This window comes from Natator depressus, chromosome 17 (genome assembly GCF_965152275.1).
Source record: "Natator depressus isolate rNatDep1 chromosome 17, rNatDep2.hap1, whole genome shotgun sequence".
Classification (NCBI taxonomy): domain Eukaryota; kingdom Metazoa; phylum Chordata; order Testudines; family Cheloniidae; genus Natator; species Natator depressus.
Window position 1 is genome coordinate 12,986,633 of NC_134250.1, and position 24,826 is coordinate 13,011,458.

The 24,826-nt window shown below is 46.3% G+C and overlaps 1 protein-coding gene across 2 annotated transcripts; it reads left to right on the forward strand.

Annotated features, from left to right (window-relative positions):
- Positions 1 to 7,748: 7,748 nt before the first annotated feature.
- On the forward strand, positions 7,749 to 22,090 carry PHKG1 (phosphorylase kinase catalytic subunit gamma 1). Of its 2 annotated transcripts, none has more exons than XM_074974463.1 (9): positions 7,749 to 7,831; positions 9,885 to 10,060; positions 12,189 to 12,243; positions 16,525 to 16,590; positions 17,099 to 17,262; positions 17,843 to 17,933; positions 19,611 to 19,764; positions 20,242 to 20,367; positions 21,835 to 22,090. In XM_074974463.1, the coding sequence occupies exons 1-9, from the start codon at positions 7,749 to 7,751 to the stop codon at positions 22,084 to 22,086; spliced, it is 1,167 nt and encodes a 388-aa protein (XP_074830564.1). In that variant the 3' UTR covers positions 22,087 to 22,090. The 2 variants fall into 2 exon arrangements, with proteins under 2 accessions (XP_074830564.1, XP_074830565.1); XM_074974464.1 differs by having other exon boundaries at positions 9,885 to 10,038; positions 12,194 to 12,243.
- The last annotated feature ends 2,736 nt before the right edge of the window (positions 22,091 to 24,826 follow it).

Genomic DNA, 24,826 nt, shown 5'->3' on the forward strand with positions numbered 1-24,826 from the left:
AGTCAGGGCAAGTTCCTGCAGGAAATCCAGAGGCGTTCAGTAATTGAAACGGTGTCATTCTAACATGTCTATTACATTGAACAAGAGCCGAATGACGACCAATACAGCAAAACTCAGATCACATCTGAAGCATGACTGTGTACTCTCTAGAAAACATCAATGTGCAATTCATTAGAAGATGCAAAATCCTGGCTCTCAAGAGCAACAGAAACAATGAGTACGTGACAATGGTGGCAGGTTCCTTTCTTCCACTTTAGGGAAAAAGATTACCAAGAAACATTCCTCATAAGGTCATCAGTCCTGCATGGTGGTATGCCGTTCAGTTGTCTTCAGCAGCTGCTGCCTGTACTAGTGCTGCTAGAAACAGCCTGCACTGCTACCTGTTACCAGTGACCTTTGCAACTATCGGCTAAAAACCTCTGAAGAAAGAATGGGAAGTAGTTGGATTTGTTTTAAGATGCCCTCTTTAACTGCGCCACTAGAGGGTGTTTCTATATACTCTGTTAAAACAGCTTAAGGATGTCAAGTGAAATTCAGCTGCATTTAAAAAGCTGCCCAATACTTATGTTCTATGTTATGTACAACCCATGAATGGAATCTTATTCACAATTGGAAAAAGCAATAGGCTTTTATAGGAGGGCTTAGACCTCTCCCGATCCAGTGCATCAAAGGGGAAGGAGATGACGGTTATATGAATTGCTTTCCACTGTTCCCCCTTTCCTATTATGCTAGTGCTTGATATTACCCGTTTTCCATAGGTATCGATATACCAGCATACAACTTCACTGTTCCCAGAAGGTCCCAGGCCTAGGTCTGACTTAACTCTCTGGTGGAAAAGACAAATTTTATGCCTTAAATAATGCAAGTGTTCAAAATATGACTTAATATGTAGCAAGCAAGAAAGGTAGAAGTGATAAAGTATTCTATGCAGCAGTGCAAAAGAGGTTAGAGGGTAAGACCACATCTACCATGCCATATGCATTTCTGCTTTTCCTACGTTAGCAAAAGCTGCTTATTGGGTAATACATCTTACGTATGTTAGAGAATCTGCTATCCTTGAACAAGCAAGCTTACATTTGATCAGCTTGTTTTCAGGCTGTAGGAGATGTAAAGCATTAAGGTGCAGATGGAATTAATGGTGGATACTGTTTCTTGAAATAAGAGCTGGACTAAAGTGCAAGGATACATGTAGATGGGGAAAGTTTTTCATAAGGTCAAGAGAATAGTGCAACAGTTTACATAATGGCCTGGGTAAGACTCTTTACCACTATGTATCTTTAAAGGTGGCTTTGAAGGCTGAGCACTTCCTCTTGAACTAAAGTGGAGATTTGCTGTTCCCTCCCCATGACAACTTCACATTTTAGCCTCAAACCTACTTCTGTAGAGGTTTCATAAGACTCCGGTGTGGCTGTTGCCATGGGAGCCATGGCAAGAATAGCTGCGGTAGTTTAAAAAGTGTGCCTAGCATCCCCCTTGCAAGGAACTTGCTGCAGTACATCTGCTCAAAGATATGAGACAAGAACAGGGAGAGGCAAAGCTGGCACGTAACCCATTTCAGGAGTGGAGAACAGGAGTACAAGCTGGTTAAAGAACCCTTTCAACATTATTGAGTATATACATTAGCATAAATGTTCAGAGAGGGAAGCGAGCATGAAGGACAAACATGTTGAAGATGGGGCTTCTACCTTGTTACTACTCTTACCAAATTAGCTTTAGCTTAATTACCTTCCACTCCTCTGGCTGCGCTTCAGAATCATACATGCTGGGATTACAAGTCCTTTCTATGCTCCCTGCCTGAATTCCATAAAATCTTACCTAAGAACAGTTGTGAATTGGCTCCAAATGCTGAGGGGAAAAAAATACTGATCGCTTACGAGAAACTACCCCGCCTGCTATTACCATTCAGTAACCTGTAGGAGAGCCAGGAAAGCCCTGCTGCCTGTTTGAATGGTTTCTGATCACTTCAGAATAGGGTCATTCATGTTGCTTTCCCCGCCCTTCCGCTCCAAACCAGCAGTTAAACAAATCTTGTGGCGCTGTACGTTCATGTCTGAGGCTCTGGCATTGCTTCCAAGTAGCACTGCAACTTATTTTTGGCTTTGCAGCCCTCACACGGACACTGACCTGGAATGAGTTAGCAGCCGTCCTGATGGCTGGGTTGTTATTGTGGAATTCAAAGTGGTCTGTCTTTTAGACCCTTATTGTTCGAGTTCATTTTGATATTTGTGTTAGTAATTTGATCCCTAATTGCTGCTCCAGGAAAATTTGGGCTGAAAGTAGAAGGCAGAATCTGCAAAGAGGTAATGGTAAGTAGGGACCTGCTGTGTCTAGCAACAGCTTTCTTGAAAGGAAACGAGCAGTAGGAGTACATCTACAAAGGAGAGTGGGGGGAAGTGTATGAAGCAACAGGTTAGAACTACAAACCATTGATATGTCGTGATGTTTTATATAGCACCTTACAAGTGATCACCATAAATCATTCTCAGTTGTAAGGCAGAGAGCCTTATTTTCTTATGTGCCTGTGCCATGGTGGGTCCTTTTGGTACCATAGAAGTAATTATGTAATCTTGCTGAAGTTGAAAGCCTCTCTCAAATCCACTAGTGAATGCTAAAACCAGCAAGATATCTGAAACAAAAGTATATTGTCTAATCAGGCCTTTGGAATGGATTGTGTCAAATTCTGCTGTCATTACAATATTGAAGCAGTGTAACTGGAATGACTCCATTTACTGCACTGGTGTCAAAGTAGAATTCGGCCCATTATCTTGCAGTATTGAGCTTTATATTAACATACTTGGTAAAGGGACAAAGGGTGCATCAAGAGTAGAAAGACTGGTTCAGAGAGATGCTATTCCTGTATCCGCTATATTCTTTAGGGTTTAATATGGGGTGGCCAACCCATGGCTTGCGAGTCACATGCGGCTCTTTTATGGTTAAAGTACGGCTCCTGGAGCCCACTATGTCCATTTCCCCCCCACAGCTTCTCTGTCCAACAGATTGCCAGGGATGGGGAGTTTGGGGTTTCTGCCCTGCAGCAGAGTGGTGTGGCTTGGGGCTTCAGCCCTAGGGAGCACACCAGCTGGGGCCCCAAGCCTTGGCAGGCACCTCCCGTGGGGCAGAAGCCCCAAGCCCCGCTGCAGGCATGCCCAGCTCTCGAGGTTATGACAATTATCGTATGTGGCTCAGAGGGTCAGTAAGTTTGTGTGTATATATTAAACCATGAGTAGCCAATCAGTTATTTCAGGCTATCAAAGTTTCAAAATACATGATATGGGGATAATATGAATTGCAGACTTGGTGCAGATGTTTGTTTATCCATACTGAGACAATGGATTTTCCTTCTCTAACTAAAGAGTAATATTACCCTGGTAAAGACAACTCCTTTTACAGGATCAATACTACTACTGGACTGTCCCACTATTGTTAGGTCTTTACAGCAGCTGCCTGTAAAGGAGTCCAGTGGATTTTAAGCAAGCTCTGTTAGGCTGGAGTCTCCTGCATCCATTGAAGTCTATGGGAGCCCTCCCACTGAAGCGAACTCCACATCTAGGTCTTTTCCCCACAAACTAGACAAAAAAAGAGACCTTAAAGGTCTGATCTTGCAAGGTGCTGAGCGTCTCCCAGGAGGTATGGAGCATTCTCAGCCCCCCCTAAAGACCTCCAATCAGGCCCTTAAGATTTGAAAAGCCCGTAGGACCCCAGCCTGCGAGGTGTTGAGCACTTCAGCCTGGTGTGGCAGTAGAGGGCCCTCAGCATCTCATGTGGTGGGACAAGACTTGACTATATGAGAGGCCTTGGGGTGGGTGTAGGTGCCCTGACACCACCTGCCTTGCCACCCTTGCAGCTGAGCTCAGTAGACAGCTATGGGTTTTTGCTATGGGTGTAGGACTCACTCCCCCTGTATACGTGCCTCAGTTTCCCCCTTAAAAACAAGCCAAATCCACAAGCCCTCTTGAGGACACTTTGTCAGAGGTGTGTTGGTGTTCTCTTTTCTCTGTCTGATCCTCCCCCTTATTTAAAATATCCCCTCTGGCTTGCCTTAGCTATTGGTTTATATAATACTTGTGCACTTTCTAACTTCTATGTTATATACAGCACCTGAAAGAGCTTATAGAGTGTAGGCTGCTCTTTATAAATTCAGTGGCCACAAGTTAATTAATTGAAATTTGTTTGTGTTAGTTAAGGGTTGGATGCTCTTCCTTATTTAGCACTGATATAAATAAGCTAGATTGATATTAAGTGACTCGGAATGGAGCATAGGTCAAGACATACAGGCTGAAGACCTTCAAGAAGAGCTTTTCGTTTCTTAGAACCAGGCCAAGACAGACACCATTTGAGGACATGATGTGAATGCACTGCAGAGAAAGGAAAGCGCACCTGTAGGTATTGTAGCAGAATCATCATGTTACTGGTAGGACAAACAAAAAGACAACATGGAGGCAAAATTGCTACAGTGGGACCTTCTGGCCAACTGCAACTGGCCATGAAAGAAACTTGGTGAATAGCCCCTCCAAAGCTTTCAGGCATGTTTACAGAGGTAACCTCTAATGCTAAATGGCTTATGTTAGAAGCCTGTTTTTTGCAGTGGTGCTGAACACGCACACAATAGCTGGAGAATTTCAGGAAGGCCAGGCTCAGCAAGGAGCACTGTGGGAGTTCAGTTCCTCATGGGACCCTGTCCCTAGAGGTGTCTAAACTGGGATATCCAACAAATGAGGCCATCTATGAAAGTTAGGGCCTGACCCTACTTCCTTGACAACACTACGCTCCCGTGGCTGCAAACATGTTTAAAAAATAAGGGACTGTTTTCTTAGCACCATGTGTAACCCACACACCTCCTGGTGCAGTGCTTTGTCCCATGGAGTGGCACAGAAACCACTGAGAGATTGATGAGTCTGCTACCACCTTAGCTAACAGCCGTATGGCTTTTAGCTCATGCAGTAGAGGCTCATGCATTTATCTCCAGAGGTCCCAGGCTCAATCCCGCCAGCCAACGACCGGGGTCTGTCAGTGTTACACCCACACTGCCCCTCCTCCTGATATTATCATTATTAATTAATAAGCAGCCCTCAGCTACATTCACCAGGGGTATTTCTTGCTGCTTTTTTGCAGCATTCAGCAACTACCAGTGTTGTACAGAGAGGAAAACGTAAGGGACATCCCTTGTAATAAGGGATGTCAGCATTCCTAGCCACTGACTTCAATAGGAGCAGCAACTTCAACCCCTCTCCCCACATGTACACACACAAAAAGAACCTAAAAACTCTTTTCTGTTAAGCACTGAATGTCTCCAGGGAGATTCGGAGCACCCTTAACTCCCACTAGGATCAGGCCCTAAGTGTACCGGTGCTGAATGGACTCTTGGAAACTTGATTTCAAAACTGCTGTATTCCACAGTGACGCTACGGGGAGTCTTAGAAACACAGAGCGCGTTATCCAAACCCTGACCTTATGAAACTGATCTGCTGCAAGCTCAGTGCTTCATAAAAAACGGAGGCTTGTGGGAGAAGTCCAGCTCTCACTGTCTCTATTTAGTATAAACTTTAGTTATGTCGATCAGCAGAATATCCTCCTGGCAGAAGCAGCAGCTCAGATGTCATCCAGACCTAAAACTGTATTTGAGTGGGTTTTTTTCTTTCGCTGAGAGTCATTTTTATTTAGTTTTTAATGGATTTTTAAAAATCCAAACACTTCAGACAGTTTTGTGACGCTTAATGCTTTATTTAAAAAGCTCACAATGTCTCACTGGGGGGAGAGAGGGGGCTCAGAAATAGCCATTGGCCAGTCTTGTTGATGTGCTATAGTCTATTGCTAAAGGAGCCTGACACGTAAGCCAAAGATTTCTCAAGCTTCTATTGATTTGGGTTGCCCAGGGTGAGACATTCCAAAAGGCCTGGTTTTCAAAGAGCACCAATCACCCACTCTCTGAAAATCAGGGCCCTTTAATCACATCTCAAGTGGGGTACCAGTGGCTTTTGAAAACCTTGGCTGTTGTTGATAATGAGAGCAGCAGTGGTTTGAGCACAGGCCTGGGAGCCAGAAACTCTTCTGCTGCCAGCTCACTGTGTGCACCTGGGCATACTACTTAACCTCTCTGTCTCAGCTTCCTGCCCCCCATAGCTGTAAAATTAAAATAGTTACCTTCATTCCTCCCCAGGTTTGGGGTCCTGGTTCAGCCAACTATCCCTATTCAGCAAGGCACTTGAGCACGCTGGAGTAAATGGGACTCCAGCAGATACTTTGCTGAACTGCAGCTATACTGGGGGTCCTGGTGCTTGCCCTTTAAAGTCCTTGCTTTAGTACAAGAAGGAATACTCTGCCCCTGCCATCCCAGCAAGAATCCAGTGTTATTCACTGGAAGTCTTCCTGCAGGACTGAAGGAATTTTAAAAGGGCCTGGAGTACACCCAGCAACTGGAGTCAATGATTGCTCACTCCAGCCGAGGGGTTAAGTAGACCCTGTGTGGCAACAGAGCCTGCGTTCCTCTGTCTGTGAGATAGCGAGCCAGGGAGCTACAGCATCTCTGGATGCCCAGTATCCTCAGTAGAAATATCCCTGTGCTCACTACAGCCTCTACTATGGGGGATGCTATAGGGCCAGGACAGTCAGGAAAGGGACAAGATTTCAAAAGTGATTTGGGGTACCTCAAAGTTTGGTGGCCCCAACTTGAGAGACCTTAGAGTAGCTGACCCTCAACCTGGGCTCAACTATAGTCTTGTTGGGTCTCTTGCTCCTGGGTCCCCTATGGAAGCTCCCACCCCTGGCCAATCTCACTGTTTCTGGAAGGAGTTCTGCTCACGCTTGGGGTCTTTTAAGAGTCCAGCTACAGTTCACTTGTCTGTAGTCCCTGCAGGGGACTCCTAGGTCTTGTCACAGGCAGGAAGCAGATTTACAGGGTCCCTTGCTCACATCAGGCTCATAGTGTCCCCCAACCAGAGTGGGAGGAAAGGCTGGCTACTGCCTCAGGCAGGGCTTCCCTTGCTACTGGAGCTTGCTGGCAACATTCCTACACCTGGGCAAGCTTCCCCCCGTCCTCTGTGGCCAGTTTCACCTTCTTAAGCTCCCCTTCTCCAGGTGGTGCATGTTCTGAGGGTGGGCCTAACTGGTGCTGCTTGAGGGCAGGACTGATAGTTTCTACCAGCAGGATGGGGGGCCCAAACTTGTGAGACACTTTGGTTCACTGAAGTCAGTGGCATGTTTCCATAACTTCAATGGGATTTGAATCCTGCACAGAATAGAACATTCCCCATCAGTGAAATGCTCCCTTTCATTTCGTCCCTTTCTATTGCCCACCCTGACTTTAGAAGGAAGCAGATACAAGGCCAACTCCCATGAGCACTGCAGCATGCCACCTCATCATCACTGGTGCGCGCACATATGGCGAATGAACGCACCTGGTCCTGGGACAGTGATGAATACAATTTTGTTTGCATTCTGGACCAGACCCTCAGAGGCATGCAGGCTCCTAACTCCCATTTATTTCAGTGGCAGTTAGGAATCTCAGTGCCTTTGAAGGTCTGGGCCTCTGTTTCTAGTTCTAAGATCTATCAGACATCAGGACTCAGAATAAAAGAGACAATTGGAAAGCCAATAATACAGAGGTGCAGGTCCATTTTTAGTCATTAAGACTAAAGGCCTGGTTAGAGGAAACAAAGACAGCCATGGTACTATTTAGTTGCTTTTTTCTTGTTTTAGCTACTTGTTACCTTGAAGCAAGGCTTTAGAGTGGGCGCAGTGAGGATCCAAACATGACCAAGGAGGAGCAGCTACCAGACTGGCATTCGGCCAAGGAATTTTATCAGAATTATGACCCGAAGGAAATTCTGGGCAGGTAAAGTCAAAAGACAAAATCAGAAAGGCCAAGGCACAGAATGAGATACTGCCTTTTATGTTCCTTACTAGGTGTAAGAAATGGTTTTTTAAATACATTTGGCGAAAGATGAAGGAAAGTGTAGGTCCTCTATTTAATGGGGAAGGGGAGCGAATAACTGATGACATCAAGAAGGCTGAGGTTTAATGCCTATTTTGCTTTAATTTTCACCAAAAAGGTTAATGGCGATCAGATACTCAACATAATTAATATTAACAACCACAGGGAAGGAATACAAGCCAAAGTAGGGAAACACCAGGTTAAAGAATATTTAGACAAGTTAGATCTATTCAAGTTGGCAGGTCCTGATGAAATTCATCCTAGGGTACTTAAGGAACTAGTTGAAGGAACCTTGGAACTATTAGCTGTTGTCTTTGAGAACTCCTGGAGGATGGGTGAGGTCCCAGAGTACTGGAGAAGGGCAAATGTTGTTGCCCATTTGAAAGATAGGTACTAAGAGAATCTGGGTAATTATATACTCGTCAGCCTAGCTTTGACACCTGGAAAGAATCCATCTGTAAGCATCTAGACTCTAGAGGATAATAGGGTTAAGGACAAATCCATGCTAGCTGTTCAAGAACAGATCATGCCAAAACAACCTAATTTCCTTCTTTGACAGAGTAACTGGCCTAGTGAGTAGGAAAGAAGCAGTAACTATGATATATCTTGATTTCAGTAATGCTTTTTACACAGTCCCCCATGACATTTTCATAAACTAAGGAAGTGTGGTCTAGATGAATTTACTATAAGGTGTGTGCACAACTGATTGAAAGACCGTACTCAAAGAGTAGTTATCAATAGTTTGCCATCCAACTGGGATGGCATATGTAGTGAGATCCCACAGGGGTCAGTCCTGGATGAGATGCTAGTCAATATTTTCATTAATGACTTGGATAATAGAGTGGAAAGTAGGCTTATAAAGTTTGCAAATTACACCAAGTTGGGAGGGGTGGCAAACACTCCGGAGGACAGGATTCAAAAGGACCTCAACAAATTGGAGAAGTAGTCTGCATTCAATATGATGAATTCAATAATGACAAGTACAAAATACTTCACTTAGGAAGGAAAAAAAAAATCAAATTCACAACTACAAAAATGGGGAATCACTGGCTAGGTGGTAGTACTGCTGAAAAGGATCTGGGGGTTACAGTGGATCACATCTAGAATACGAGTCAACAATATGATGCAGTTGTGAAAAAGGGTTATATATTCCAGGGGGGTATCAGCAGAAGTCTTGTATGTAATGCACAGGAGGTCATTGTCCTACTCTACTCAGAAATGGTGAGGCCTCACCTGGAGTACTATGTCCAATTCTGGGCGCCACACTTTAGGAAAGATGTGAACAAATTGGAGAGAGTTCAGAGGAGAGCAACAAAAATGGTAAAAGGTTTAGAAAAACCTGATCTATGAGGAAAGGTTAAAAAAAAAATCCCAGACATGTTTAGTCTCGAGAAAAGAAGACCACTAATAGTCTTCAGATAAGTTAAGGAGTATCATATGGAGGATGGTGATCAATTGTGCTCCATATCCAGTGAAGGCAAGAGAAGTAGTAATGAGCTTAATCTGCAGCAAGGGAGATTTAGGGTAGATAGTAGGAAAAACTTTCTAACTCCAAGGGTAGTTAAACTCTGGACTAGGCTTCCAAGGGAGATTGTTGAATCAGCATCACTGGAGGTTTTTGAGAGCAGGTTGGACAAACACCTGTCAGGGACAGTCTAGGTTTACTTGGTCCTGCCTCAGCACAGGGAGCTGGACTGGATGACTTCTTAAGGTCCCTCCCAGCCCTATATTTCTAGGATTCTATTTGCAGACTATAGCTGCAGATACTAGATAGGGTCCACAGCAGCAGCTTGGGGAGTCAAACTAACATGTGGGAGCCTCACTGTATTTTCCATTGACCCAAACTCCCTTACCCCATCCTGTTAGCCCTGTGCTAGTGCACGAGCACCAAGAAGTGAAACTGGCTAGAAATTTTCCTCCTATTCCAATTTTTTCTTTGTCTTGGTCCTGGCAGAGGGGTAAGCAGCGTGGTTCGTCGGTGCATTCACAAACCCACCAGCCAAGAGTACGCGGTTAAGATTATAGACATCACAGCTGGCAATTTGTCCCCAGAGGAGGTCCAGGAGCTGAGGAAAGCCACTATCAAGGAGATAGACATCCTTCGGCAGGTCTCAGGACATCCCAATATCAGTAAGTCAAAGTATTAGTATGACTGGGCATCTGGGTAACAAAAACTGACCACAAAAAGAAAAGGAGGACTTGTGGCACCTTAGAGACTAACCAATTTATTTGAGCATAAGCTTTCGTGAGCTACAGCTCACTTCATCAGATGCATTCAGTGGAAAATACAGTGGGGAGATTTATATACACACAGAGAATATGAAACAATGGGCGTTACCATACACACTGTAACGAGAGTGATCAGGTAAGGTGAGCTGTAGCTCACGAAAGCTTATGTTCAAATAAATTGGTTAGTCTCTAAGGTGCCACAAGTCCTCCTTTTCTTTTTGTGGATACAGACTAACACGGCTGCTACTCTAAAAATTGATCAGTGGTTTTTTCCACCCCATTTTCTGTTCTAGGTATTCACAAGAGTTTTCAGATTTTGATTAATCCCTTTGGCTCCTTGAGCCGAAATCCCGTCAGGGAAAGGATGCATCTTCTGTGGATGCCCACCTGATGGTGCCTGACAGTGATATCTCGCTGGGAATTGGCTCAAATCCTAGATGAGCAGGGCCCTCGTGAGCCCTTCTGCCACTCACTGCTTCCCCCAGACCCATAATGATCCCAGTCAGCATTGTTGCTGGACAGAGCACAGCACCTGCTGGAAGCAAGATCCCAGCACTCCATGGAACCTCCAGCCGGGGAAGACAGATTAGGTGAGGTGTTAGGCCCCAGATCCAAAGCTCACGGACGTCAGGGCTCTTAGTGGGGAAATCACTGTGTTGACAGACACAGTCTGTGATCCATGAAGATCTCTGCTTCAGGCAAAGAGTATGGCTTGGTCTACACTACGCTACAAGCTTATGTTGGTGTAACTATGTCGCTCAGGGGTGTGGAAAATCCACACTGCCGAGTGACAGTTAGATTGAGCTAGCTGCCAGTGTAGACAGCACTATGTCGACGGGGGGGCTGCGCCTGTTGACGTAGCTATCACCTCTTCAGGAGGCGGAGTACCTATGCTGATGGGAGACCCTCTCCCCGTTGCTGTAGGTAGCGTCTTCACTAAGCGCTACAGCGCACAGCTGCAGGGATGCAGCGCTCTACAAGCCTGGTGGGTGGCTAAAACCTGCAAATTGACACAGGGCAAGCACCTCACTTCAGAGCCTGCTGTGTTCACATTTGATTCCTCAGGACCTTTGGTTTGCAGGCTCCGGTACCATATGTGGAGCCTGAAATTCCACCCTGACACCTCTGGTGTTGTGTGTTTCACTTGTTAATGACTCAGCTCTTCTGAAAAGTACAGGCTGTGACCTCCAGGACACGGTTTCCAGTTCTGCCTGATGAACGTATTCTAGGAAATGGAAGGGTTGCGTTGCAGATTCCTGGGATTGGTTAGTTTCTCTTCAAATGATTCCAGGAAGTCCCTTTCAGTGCAGTGCCATTAGAGAATCTGACCAGAGAAAAGCTATAGGAAGGAACAAGGGGTGTAGCTAGAATCCATTTCCCTGAGGGCAGAGATGTAGTCCTACTGCCAGAAGTTTTAGGTAGCAAAGCTGGCACTGGTGTCAACAAGACAATACTCCTGGTCTCATTTTTCACTCTTCTTGGGGAAGGGGGAGGAAGAGCCATTCAGGAATTCTGTGGTCTGTAGGGAGGCAGAAGGTAATTTCCCCAGGAGGTATTTGATTACTGTGATGATGTACCCTTTAGTGCCAGGGGTGAGCACAGCTAGCCAGGACTAGGCTTGCATCTCATCTGAAAGGGGAGGCCACTAGTAGCCCAGTGGTCCCTAACCATGCTGGGACATTGCTGCCTCTCTGATTCACCCACACTGCTTTCTGAAGCACTGGGTTTTCCTTGGTGGTCTCCCAGCCAAAGACAAACCAAGCTCAGCTCAGGATCCAATCCAGCAAGGTGCCGGGTGACTTCTGCAATGTGTCATGCACTCTCAGCTCCCACTGAGCTCAGTGAAAGCCTAGGGCACCCAGCCACCTTCGTGGATTGGGGAGCTCGGAGATGAGCTCACATTTTCCATCCTTAGGGAGTCAGTGGATTAGAGTCTCTTTGGGGCAGGGAACGTGTCTGATTGCACATACATAGAGCCCAGTGTAAGTTACAGCACTGTAGTGATAGTTGATATCGTGTTTTATTGCAGTTCAGCTGAAGGATAGTTATGAATCCCACACCTTTTTCTTCTTGGTGTTTGACCTGTAAGTACCATCTGTTTTTTGGGTTGTTGTTTTTTTTGTCCTCCTGTCTGCCTGATTGATCAGTGGGGGCATGTTCTGTTCAGTTACACCCATTCAATCCTTATGGACATCAATGGGGTTTACAGTAATGTATCCAACAGCAAAATCTGGCCCTGTGGATTTATAGATTTTCCTATTAGTGGCTGCCGTACCAAACTGAAGTTGAGACTATAAAGGAGTGTGCCCCCTCCTTGCAACAGATCATCCTAAGCCTGATAACATGCAGGGCTGGCTTTAAACACATGCAAGACAAAACAGGCTGGCACTCTAAGCTATTCCTGGCCTGACCCCTCTCCTGGCAGTGAGTCCAGGGGAGATTTCCTTGGTGGTCTCCCAGCCAATCTAACCGAGCTCCGCTCTGTTTAGGACCCAATACAGCCAGGTGTTGGATGGGTCCTGCAGAATGTTGAGCACCTCCTGCTCCTAGTGACCTCTGAGGGAGCAGAAGGCAGCCAGCCACCCCAGCACCCAATTCGTACTCAGGCAGAGTTGGGCGTTTGGCTGGCAGTTACTTCTCCCCCCATTACCTCTAAACCCCAGCACCATGGAAGGCTCTGGCTGGGCAATGGAGATGTGATCTTCCATAACATAAGCTAGGTGACGTGTGCTTTTCTGTATGAACCAAGCAACCAGTGCAGAAAAGCTCCCAAGCATCTGATCTGGTCTGACTCAAACACCCTCAAGCTCTGGCTGATCAAGCTGGGATTCTGGTTTGGATCCAGCTTGATAAAAGAGCTACGCAATCGACGTAGATCCCCGCAGGTTTCTCAGGAGCTCAACCCCCATGCACATACAGCTGGCTTCAGCTGGCAGAGGGAAAGTAATTCTATTGAGTAGCTGGTGCCAAGCAGTGTGAGGTTAGGAATGCGGCACAAGGTGAGAGAGGAGTTGAAGGCGGGGTTTTTTGTTTGTTTGTTTTTTTAAATGTAGCTGTTCCTGCCATCTCGGCCTCAGGCAAATCAATCACCAAAGCGGCTACTGGGACCAACTGGGAAGAGGTGAAATGCTTAAAGTCAATGACGGAGAGAAACAACGATAACACTTTGCTCTTCCCTAGCATCTTCTGTCTGAGGCTCTCAAAGAGCTTTACAAGCCGAATGCACTAATCTCACTGCCCCTGTGAGACTGGGAAATATTGTCACCCTCACTTTACAGCTGGGGGAATAGAGAGGGTAAGAGACTTGCCCAGAGTCGTGTCCCAAGCCTGTAGCCTAGGTGGAAACAAGTGCAATGCATCCTGTTTCCCCTGATGTACCCTTGGAGCCCTGCTGCCTGACAATAGTAGGATCACAGCGGATAGCTCCATTCTGGTGGAATTACAAAGAACACTTCCCTTGAGTTTGCCTCCCAGCCACGTTAAAGGTCACAACAGTCTGGTTGAGAGGAGGGAACATCCCTTTTATAGAGGCACCCTCTAGTACTCCTTCAGCATGGCAGGTGATAAACAGGAAATCCTGGCTACCTTTCTCCCCTCAGTTAGATCCACGGAAGGGCATGATGAGACCTCACGTGGCCCTCAGAGTGAAGGTGGCTTTGCTGGCTATGATGCTGGTTCAGCTGGTGTCCCCATTCCCACTTTACTGTTCTTCATCCCCTTCTATCAGGAACTTTCCTGTGTACACCCACCGAGCCGGCTGGCTAAATGAGAAGTGAGCGTCAATCTCCCGTCAGCGGACACCAAGCAGGTGGCCTCTGTTCCAGTAACCGTTACAAAAAGGCATTTGTGAATGGAATTTCACACGGGCCCAAAAAACCACCAGGCACCCAGCAGCACTTTGCAACGTATCCGACTCTGCCAGGACTCAGCGCTGTATGCCCAAGAACATTCTCTTCGCTGCTAAGGCCGCAGCCTCCCCTGTCAATACAGGGCTGGCTGCAGCTGTCAGCACAGGCAGCCCTCCCCTTTGTGGGAGCGAGCGGGGTTGCTCAGGTTTCCCTGTAACCTTTGGCAAGGTCTGTCATAGATCCTGGAGTCTATTTATACATTTGGCCCCATCTGCATCCCCAGAACTATCTGTGTCTTGTGTAATGCTTCAACTTCTGATCAGTCAGGGCTTGTGGTTTCAGCCAGCTCTTTAGAAGGTAACCAAGGGGAGTGGGAAAGGTGTGAGCTCTGTGGCTTAGACCTGATTTAACTCAGGGTGTGATGTTGCACCAATTCGGTTAAACCAGTGCAACTTTGTGCGGGAACAAGCCTGGAGAGATGCTCTTCTGTCACTGCTCTGAGGTGGCTGCATTAACCCATCTTCTTACGCCTCGTAGCCACCCTTAGCAGAAGAGCCCCTGGATCTGAATGCATCCAGTGGGGCAGTCTAAGCAAAAACATCCGTCTCCTGTGGGAAAGCTCCAAAAGCTAACCAATTGCAAGAAGTCACTGCATGTAACAGGCAAAGAACTTCTGGGCCTGGACAGCATCTCTTGTGATGTCAGGGCACAAAGGAACGCAGCTCCGGCTTAGAGAGTCCTCTCCAATGGAGCTACAGCATGGGAGGTGTGGGATTAGCCAGTACCATAAAAATGGAACTCAGGAGATCTGCCACCAGCTTCCTGTGTCGTCTTGGGCACTTCTAAAAATAAGTTTGTTTCTTTTTAGTTGCTTTGGGCCTCAGTTCCCCCATCTGAGGCTCTCAGCCTCACTGGGGTTTAGTGGGAATAACGCGATTCATGTTTTGTGAGGGTGTCATGGGGCGTGGCCCCACTCCTGTCTTCTCCCTGCAAAAAATTGCACAAACTCCCTTGGTTGTGCCTTCCCCAGGTCTTTTTATTTAGCGTTCCCACCATCAAATAGTCCTTGCGCGACAGCCTATTGACAATATTAACTGCCTCTTGGGCCTCTCACCAGAGCTGGAAGGTAACAGAGGACTCCCTGTTCAGAGCCTCTGTCTGGCTAGGCTCAGCTGGCCTTATTTCTCCTTCTCTCCTCCCCGACCCTTCCTTTCTGGGCCACCTCTCATCAGCCCAGGGCTCAATTACTGATTGAGTAATTACAACTCCCCACCCCCCATCAGCTTCCTACTGGGGAAACTAATTACTCTTAGAGTGATCAGAGGGCAGGCTCACCTGTTTGCGCCCTGCACTCTGTCACAGAGGGGCTGAGAATCTAGGTGAAAAGTCCCACAGAAAAACCAATAAATAAATAGTTTTGAGTGTGTTGAGTGGTCAGAAAAACTACTATTTGTTGTGTAAAAGACTAGGGGACTATTCCTTTAAATAGTTTGCAAGCCCTCTATTGGTGCTCATGGTGATCTAGGTTTTAGAAGCTGCCAGAACCTGAGCTTCTGCCAGAAGCTGCCAGAACCAGAGCAACCAGAATACGTATGTAATGACACCTTGAATGTTGTGTATTTTCAGTAAATATGGTTATTTGGACCCTTCTGTGCCCCTGTGGTTCCTTCATATTATGTTTGTGGTGTAAAAGGCAAGAGAAAGAACATTATTTAGAACTGCCAGCTTCTTATCCACCACATATATGGCCTGTGGGTGTTTGGAGTCATCTCTGTGCTCTTTAGTGACCAAGATAAAGGGCTTCCTCCTGTTAAGCCAAAAACAATTCCAGGAGAGGGATCTGGGTTCTTTCCTAGTTCTGCATCAGTGGAATTGTTAACTAAGTTCATTTGCAAAACCTTTATTTACTGGTCATGATGCAAGAACCAGAGAGAACCCAGCTTGACTCTCAGATCTCAGAGTGAGCTTATGGGGCTGATTGATTGGGGGAGGGGGGAGAAATCTACTCCCTTTTACTTGTGAATTGAGTACAATTCAGTGTTACCAACTCTCATGATTTTATCATGACTCTTATAATCTTTGTTGTTTTTCTTAAAGCTTCAACTCCCGGAGTCAAGTGATTATGTGAGACTCCCAGCTTTTTTTTTTTTTTTTTTTTTTTTTTAAAGTATGGTTCCTCATAGTTAGAGAAAAGCTTGAAAATGTGACCTCACAGAGTACAAAGTTCAGAAGGCAAAATGAAAAGAACCCCATATTTATTGTTTAACAGATCTCATGATTTTAAAGCCAAATCTCTTGATTGTGTGAGCCCTGACTCTTGACTTTTGCAGGCTTGTAGTTGGAGATACTGAGATTTGCTTGATGTCACAGAGAGAAACTGGGAACCCCATAGACCTTTTCCAGGGTTGTCACTGAATTTTACATGCAGTGGTTGATTCCAAAGATTTTATTTCCATTTTACATTGTGGCTGTGACTCAAGTCCAGCATCTTTAAATGCCTTGTCTTCCTAAACACAGAATGAAGAGAGGAGAGCTTTTCGATTACCTCACAGAGAAAGTCACCTTAAGTGAGAAGGAAACCAGGTATGGTGAGACAGACTTGAACAGCACAGTGGTTCAGCCAGCACTTCTGCCTGGACAAACAGTGGCACTTTGGACCCGCTAGTCCCAAGCTCCCCCAAAAGGTCTCCAGGTCTGAAATGGGGCTCCTCACAGCCCAGGTTTCACACCTTTCAGTTCCTGAGGTTGCCCAAAACTGCTGCTCTCAGCTGGCAACTTGTCAGGAGTGCAAGGGGTTGCACTTGCAGGCATCTTTTGGTCCACACCCAGCTTCAATGGAACGTAAGGACAACCAGTGTCTGTTCCTAGGGCCAGCTGGCAAAGCTCACTCTTGGGCTACTGAATTGGACACTAGGGTTCAGAGCTACAGTGCTCATCTCATTGCCTAGAAGCAGGATGGGCTCAGTGTCTCTCCACCATTCTCAGGCTGTCTGTGGGGAGAGAAGGAGAAGAGGGTGTGGGTTCTCTTTTTGGATGGGTTGCTTGGCAGAAGAAGGACTTATCTCCCCCACCCCGTTATCTTCCCCTCTAGGAAGATCATGCGTGCACTGCTGCAAGTGATCCAATACCTCCATTCCATGAACATCGTCCACAGAGACCTGAAGCCGGAGAACATTCTCCTGGATGACAACATGAACATCAAGCTGATGGACTTTGGCTTCTCCTGCCAGTTGAATAGGGATGAGACGCTCAAAGGTGGGAAGATTATTTGATCACAGCAGTCAGAGGAGGAGAAGACCTTCTAGATTGTCTATGCTATCCCCTTGGCAGGGCAGGCTTGCTCCTTCAGCCTATACACCGGTACTTTGTCAGGCCTTGCTTTAAACGTCTTAACCGATGGGGCTTCCACCACTTCCCATGGGAGACCATTACACTGGCTTCTCCTCTGGAAGTTCATCCTAAATTTTTTCTCTTGATTTCTACTAGTTGCTCCTAGTTACACACACCTGTGCCATCCTATACTAGCTTTCCCAGTCACAATCTTACTTGCAGATACTAGTTATTTTATAACTCATTGGGATGAGATTATTCAAAGGCACAAATGGCTGTTTGGCTTGGTCACTCTTCTCCTTGCCCACATTACAGGTTATAACTCGATATTGGACTACCCTCATTAGATACCAGTGAAGCATAGTTAAGGACTATATAACACCCACTGGAAACATTCTGTCCAGCAGCAGCCGCTCAATGAATAGCTATTTACTGGTTACAGGGTGGTACAAACCTCTGCAAATTCACTGATGTTAAAGTGAAAAGTTCCATCCCTTTCTTGCAGAAATCTGTGGCACTCCTGGCTATCTAGCGCCTGAAATATTAGAGTGCTCCATGGATAAGGACCATCCAGGGTATGGAAAGGAAGTTGACATGTAAGTAGAACATTCATAAGTCGTGACAAACTTTCCTAGTAACTGGAGTGAACATCTCCTCCCTTTGCGCTGGGGTTTACTTCTGAAATTCACATGCTTTTGGATGCTGGGAAAAGCAAGAGGATCTCATACAAACTAGTCTCCAAGGATAAGAGACTGGAATACCAGCCACAACTGGCTGGGGTCAGTGAAGAGCTTGTCATTTGCTCAGCGCACTGTATATGGGCTAGTGGTCTACACATATGACTGAGAGCCAGGAAGATCAGACTTCTAATCCCAGCTCTAACAAATTCTCTGCCACAGTTTCCTCGTCTTTGCCTATTATGTGAGCACACAGTGCTAGAGAAGTAGTATTATTTACCATCAACTGTCTAAAACATGGGGATAACAACCCTGCTTACTTGCCTCACAGATGTTGTGAGGCTTTGTTAACGGCGGTTTTGAAGGGGAATAACACATAGGGCCAGATCCATAAAGGTACTGGGGCACCTAACTGCCACTTAATTCAATCTGGGCCTTAGTGCTATGTAGGTGAAAAGCAGTAAGTGCCATTAATAATAGTGAGCTGTACACGATTGGGTGCCCAAAATGGCTCTTTGCCTTTTCACACTAACAAGCCCTGAAAGTGGGTTTTATACGCCCCCTGAGAGAGCAGTCAGACAGGAAAACAATGCTCTTCTAGGGCCTGATCCTGGTCCCAGTGAAGCAAATGGGAGCTTTGCCATTGACTTTAATGGGCGCAAGGCCAGGCCTGTGCAGATTAGTAACTGTAAACAGACACGTAATGGCTAGACAGCTGAGCTGCTTTCTCAGCTCTCTTCTTGCGTTAGTCACCTGAATAAAACCGGGCACCTGACAAGCCTCATGGGTGCAAAGGCTATTTGCTGTGCAAGGTTCTCCCATTCCTGGCTGGCCAGCCGTGACAGAGTGACTCCAGCACACTCACCCCTGACAGCACAGGCTTGTCAGGTGCAGACTCCCGAATTACACTGCAGTACAGTCCAGACAGCTGACTCCTACCCTGCCAGGATGGGGCTGGGCGGCATACAGGGCCCACTAGTTTAACCCATGATAGGCCTGAAAGGCAAAATAGCCCTCTCTCTCACGGCCCACCAAAGCTTCCCCACAGTCTAAAGCAGTGAAATCAAAACAGGTCCAGAATAAAAGTCTAACTCACAGCTTCCCTGGGCTAGCACAATGTCTCTGGTGAGTGAGGAGGGCCACTCCACTCTTCCACCTCAGCATCTACTCCGACTTCCTGGTCTTTCCCACATGGGAGAAGTCATAGGTTATTTCTCCTTCTGCACGCAGCCCCTCACCCACCCACGCTTCCTCCTTATGTGCCTTAGCTAATGAGCCCCACCTGAGGAAACTCTGCCCTCCTCGTTACCAGCGGAGGAAGTTTTTCCACAGTTGTGGCCTGTTCTGCCAACCCTCCCCTTTCCCAGCTTGACGGAGTGTGAGGTTCAAACACCCCAGGATAGGCCCGAACCCTGCTCTGGCCTCCAGTTTTATAACTGGGCCCTATTTGTCTAATAAACCGAGCACCCTGGAGACATTTGACACCCAGCTCTGGATCAGGATTTTGCAGTGTATGCCTGTCTTCGCTTCCTTGTCGTGAGCGATACTGATGAATGTGCCCAGAGGACTGATACTGGTCGGCTCTGCCTTTGGCAGGTGGAGTAGTGGTGTGATCATGTACACCCTGCTGGCTGGCTCCCCGCCCTTCTGGCACCGGAAGCAGATGCTCATGCTGCGGATGATCATGAGCGGGAATTACCAGTTCAGCTCTCCGGAATGGGATGATCAGTCAGACACAGTCAAAGATCTGGTGAGCGCTTACTTGCCATGGAAGGAATGGGAGAAAAAAAGGGAATGTCTCTCTGGCTTTACTAGTGGGGTAGGGTGGCCTGGTGGATGCAGCAGTAGCATGGGTATCCTAAGACCTGGGTTCTACTCCTGGTTCTGTCCTGTGTGAGCTTGGGCAAGTTACTTAGTCTCTGTGCCTCACACCCTTTATCAGTCTTGTGTGTATGGACTGTAAGCTCTTTGGGGTAGGGACTGTGTTTATACAGTGCTTAAAGAAATGACACCCCAACCTTGGGTAGGGCCTCTAGGCTATACTGTCATACAAATAATAAATAACGCTCCAAGTATTTCTAGACACTGCTCTTCTTATGCAATCTCGAGGCCTGAGGAGCCAAAGACAGACAAGAATCCAGTAGCAGGGACACCTGACAGAATGCTCCTGGGATGGGGTAACAATAAGGAGAGAGGGGTACGTCCGTCTGACTGTGCCTTCCTGCAGATTTCCCGGCTCCTGGTGGTGAATCCTAAGACGCGCTACACAGTCAACGATGCACTGGCCCACCCGTTCTTCCAGCAATATGTCGTGGAGGAAGTGCGGTACTTCAGCCCTTTAAGGAAATTTAAGGTAACAGAGTTTTTTAGACCCTTCCATCAGGACTGACTGACAGTGACCTTTCAAACACATTAGAAGCGAGATCGCATTCAGCCTTCAGCTGGTTTATTATTTATTCATCATGGTCGACTGCCATGGCTCCAACACTGATTCGACTGTTAATGAGGGTGAAGGATCAGGCTCTTAAAGATGGGCCCAAACTGTAACTATGGAGCCAAACTTAGGGACTGAATTTTGTAGCTTGGGTTCATCTCTAATGCACAGGAAAGTAATAGATCCGTTTTGTTTAAGTCCTATCCGGTATATTAGTGCTTTAGAGAGACAATACAGTGCAGGTACTTAATACATTATAGATAACCAGATGGAGGCCAGTCTCAAAGCAGTGCCTACATCGTTTATTTTTTGATATATCCCAGTGGGTTTCCACTGAAATTTTTAATGGAAGAAGCGTGTTACAGAGGGATTTGAACAAGGAAAAGGTAGACTGGGGAACAAAATGGTAGATGAAAGTTGGTGTTGATAAATGCAGAGGAATGCATATTGGAAAACATAATCCCAACTATGACAAAATGATGGGGGTCTAAAGTAGTTGTTACCACTCAAGAAAGAGATCTTGGAGTCACTGTTGATGTTTCTCTGAAATCATCCACTAAATGTGCAGCAGCAGCCAAAAAAGCGAACAGAACGTTCGGAACCACTAGGAAAGGGATAAATAGAAGACAGGAAATATCATGCCATTATATAAATCCATGGCATGCCCACACCTGGAATATTTGTGCAGTTCTGGTCTCCCCATCTCAAAAAAGAAATAGATTAAAGACAGAAAAAATACAGAGAAGGGCAACAAACATGATTAAGGGTAAGAAACAGCTTCCATATGAGGAGAGATTAAAAACACTGGAACTGTTAGGCTTGGAAAAGAGATGACTAAGGGACAATATGAGAGAGTCTATACAATCATGAATGGCATGGGGAAAGTGAATGAGGAAGTATTATTTACCCCTTTACATAACACAAGAACCAGGGGTCACCCAATGCAATTAATTGGCAGCAGGTTTAAAACAAACAAAAGGAAGTACTTCGCACAAGGCACATTCAACATGTAGAACTCATTGCCAGGGGATGTTATGAAGGCCAGCTTCAAAAAAGAATTAGATAAGTTCATGGAGGATAGGTTTGTCAATGGCTATTAGCCAAGATGATCAGGGATGTGACCCCATGCTCCCGATGCTGGGACTGGACGACTGGATGACAGGGGATGGATCACTTCATAATTGCCATGTTCCGTTCATTCCCTTTGAAGCATCTGGCATTGGCCACTGTCAGAAGACAGGATGATCCTGGGCTAGATGGACCATTGGTCTGACCCACTAAGGCCACTCTTATGTTAATGAATCAGTTTAAAGTGATAGTCTATTGATTAATTTCATTTTCCAAAGCACTTGCCTTTTCACATGAACTGGTTACCTTTCATTTCAGGTCATCTGCCTGACAGTTCTGGCATCAGTCCGCATCTATCATCACTATCGGAATGTCAAGCCAGTTACCAGGGAGGTACTAACGAGAGACCCCTATGCTCTGAAGCCCATTCGCAAATTGATCGATGCCTGTGCCTTTAGAATCTATGGACACTGGGTGAAGAAAGGAGAAGCACAGAACAGAGCAGCCCTGTTTGAGAACACTGCAAAGGTGATTTTGCTAAGCTTAGCCGCAGAGGAAGCGTTCTTTTGATTTAGCCCTGAGTAAAACTGCTTCAGCACCGTCTTCGCTCAAGTTTGTAAGCGCTAAGGCAAGCAGATGCTCTGGAAACTAACCGCAGTCTCCTTTATGTTTTCCCAGTAAAATCTCAATAGATAATATTAATCCCAGGGTGTGCCAAACCTTGACATTCTTATTTGGCCTTCAAAAGCTGCCAGGTGCACAAACCTCTGCAGAGCCCCATCAAACTTCAATGAGAGTTTTGCCTGTGTAAGGCCTCCACAATTTGGCCTTGCCGTACCGATATTCAACTTCCCTCCAAAATGACATTTAAGGGCCTGATTTTTTAGACGTGGCCTCTAAGTTTTGCAGCTGTAATTAACTGTGTGTGGAAATATACCCTCATATCAGGCAGGTGAACATCTTAAATGCCAGCACGTGTGCCCCCACATTAATTCCACCTGAATGTTGTGGGTTTTTTTGGCCTGGAATGAATTGCAGGCACAAAATTGGTCCCCAAGCTGAGGCGCTTTTGAAAAAGAAGAGAGTTGGGGGCCCAAGCAAAATCCTAGCTGTGGCATTCGGGTACAGCTCCAGCTCTGAACATCGCAGCTCTGTCCCCTCTCTACTGCAGAGGGAACCAATAGGGGATGCAAGAACAACAGAATACACTTAGTGCTTCTCCTATAGGAACCACACCCTTTCATTGGCAGGATGGGCCATGCTCCCCCGAGCTGTGGTAACAGAAGGGTGTGAGCGAGCACCCTCACACCTGTGTGAAATCCTCTCCAGCTGTGGTGGCAATATTTTCTGTTGTTGCCATTTGCTACAATCAGGCTCATGTTGCTCTTGCTGGTGCCCTCCTGCTTACAGCTAAGACCTCGATCCTGTAAGCTACACCTAGGCAGACCTTTGCACCTGCACCAGTGCAGTCAGGGGACCTCCACATGGGCGCAGAGGCTCACCCCTATGAAGCAGCTTGCCGGATTGGGGCCTCAGTGTCTGGCCCAGGCCAGCCTGAGGTTTCAAAGCCTCGCTTTCATTTGGTAGCAGGCACGACCTGTTCTGTGAAGACGATAGATTGGCCGCTGAATGGTTAGAGGCAAGGAGGAAAGGGGGCGGGGTGTGGAAAGCAGCCCCACCCATGGGACACTCACCAAATACTAACCAGTTACGTTCAATTGCTTGAGGTTAAAAACCACATGAAAAAGCTGGTCAAGCTTTGTTTTTACAAGGTGGCTGTTGCTATTAGAGACCCACGTTTCCAAGCTTCTGGGACCAGCCTTCACCGGCAGGGCCTTAAGTACGGTGGGCTTATCCCGTATCACTTTCGAAAATCGAGTCTTTCAGGGCACGAGTACCCTGGTTTGGGTGCCTCACTGCAAAGGCAAGTGTTCACTGCCTGTTTTACCATCTGTAAAATGAGGCTAATGATACTGACCTCCTTTGTAAGGCGCTTTGAGATCCACGGATGGAAAGTGCTGTATAAAGGCTAGGTATTATCCACTGAGCTCTCGCTTCATTTAGCTTTGGGGCTAACACATTTTTCACATTTAAATAAAAAAAAAGCCTCCCCCTGGGCTGTAGTACAATTGGCAGTTTATAACTCAGCCTTTAATACAAGCTGAGGAAAACTTCCCTCCCTGTCCACCAAACCGTGGGGGGGACTGAGGGGGGAAAGTTGTGACAAAACCACCACCCTCAAATTTGTGTCAGTAGGAAAAAGTGACCCGTCCAAATCCCCCAAACGGCAAAAGGCCACCTGCATGTGAAACCAGAAATCAGAGCCTTCATCTTAAGGGATTCGATTGGCTCCTTCCTTTCTATCAGGGATGGGGCATATCCTGACCGGTGACTAGTATCTCACATAGCACTCTTCCTAGCCAACAGATTCCATTATGTCATTATCACGGCCAGCCTTAGTTACCGCTGTTATAACCAGTCAAGCTATAAACGATGCCTTAAGTGCGACAGGTGTTTTGTTTCCAAAGCTGTAATGCACTATGCTGAAGAGTAGCAATTCATTTTATGCATCTACAACTTAGGCTGAGTTTTTAAACAGCCTTTGAATGACGGAAAATGCACATTGCAGCTAATGGTGACCTGTGTACTGCATGTTTATTTAGGAGACATTTTAAAAGATATAGGGCTAATACACAGACCTCACATTGGGCAAAACGGTCAAGGGCTTCAATTTATTTATGTCTGTTTTGTAAACTGTTTACATGTCAATAAATAGGCTTCGTTTTACTTAGCTGGTGTGACGTGGCATTGGTAAGCTAGTGCCTGTTGTATTCTTTCTGTCAAGCAACATATTAGGCTGGGATTTGTAAAGGGGCCTAAGGCTTTAGGTGCCCAACTCCCACTGGATGCCAATGGGAGTTAGATGTCTAACTCCTTTAGCTCACCCCCTTTTGTAAACCTCAGCCGTAATGCTTAGCATTTATATTCAAATGCTTTACAGACAATAAGTAATTCATCCTCCCAATAGCCCTGTGAGGTAAGTATGTTTTATTATCCCTGTTTTCGAGGTGGGGAAACTGAGGTAGAGCTGAAGTTAAGGGGCAGATTGTCAGAGGTATTTATCAACTTAAAGATGGAGATAGGTGCCTAGTGCTTTTAAACCAATGGGAGCTTGATTTAATTCCCATTTTAAATCAACAGGCGTCAGATGCCTGGTGTTCTTGAAAATCCCACTAGGTCCCATCTGCATTTTGGATAATCTGGGCACAAGAGACTGGCCTCAGGTCACCTTGGCTGTGTCAACATTGCA

Coding starts and splice junctions, on each gene's coding strand:
- PHKG1 (XM_074974463.1), top strand. CDS start 7,749: ATGACCAAGGAGGAGCAGCTACCAGACTGGCATTCGGCCAAGGAATTT. Junction 17,934..19,610: donor TATGGAAAGGAAGTTGACAT/GTAAGTAGAACA, acceptor TGCCTTTGGCAG/GTGGAGTAGTGGTGTGATCA. Junction 20,368..21,834: donor GCCCTTTAAGGAAATTTAAG/GTAACAGAGTTT, acceptor CTTTCATTTCAG/GTCATCTGCCTGACAGTTCT.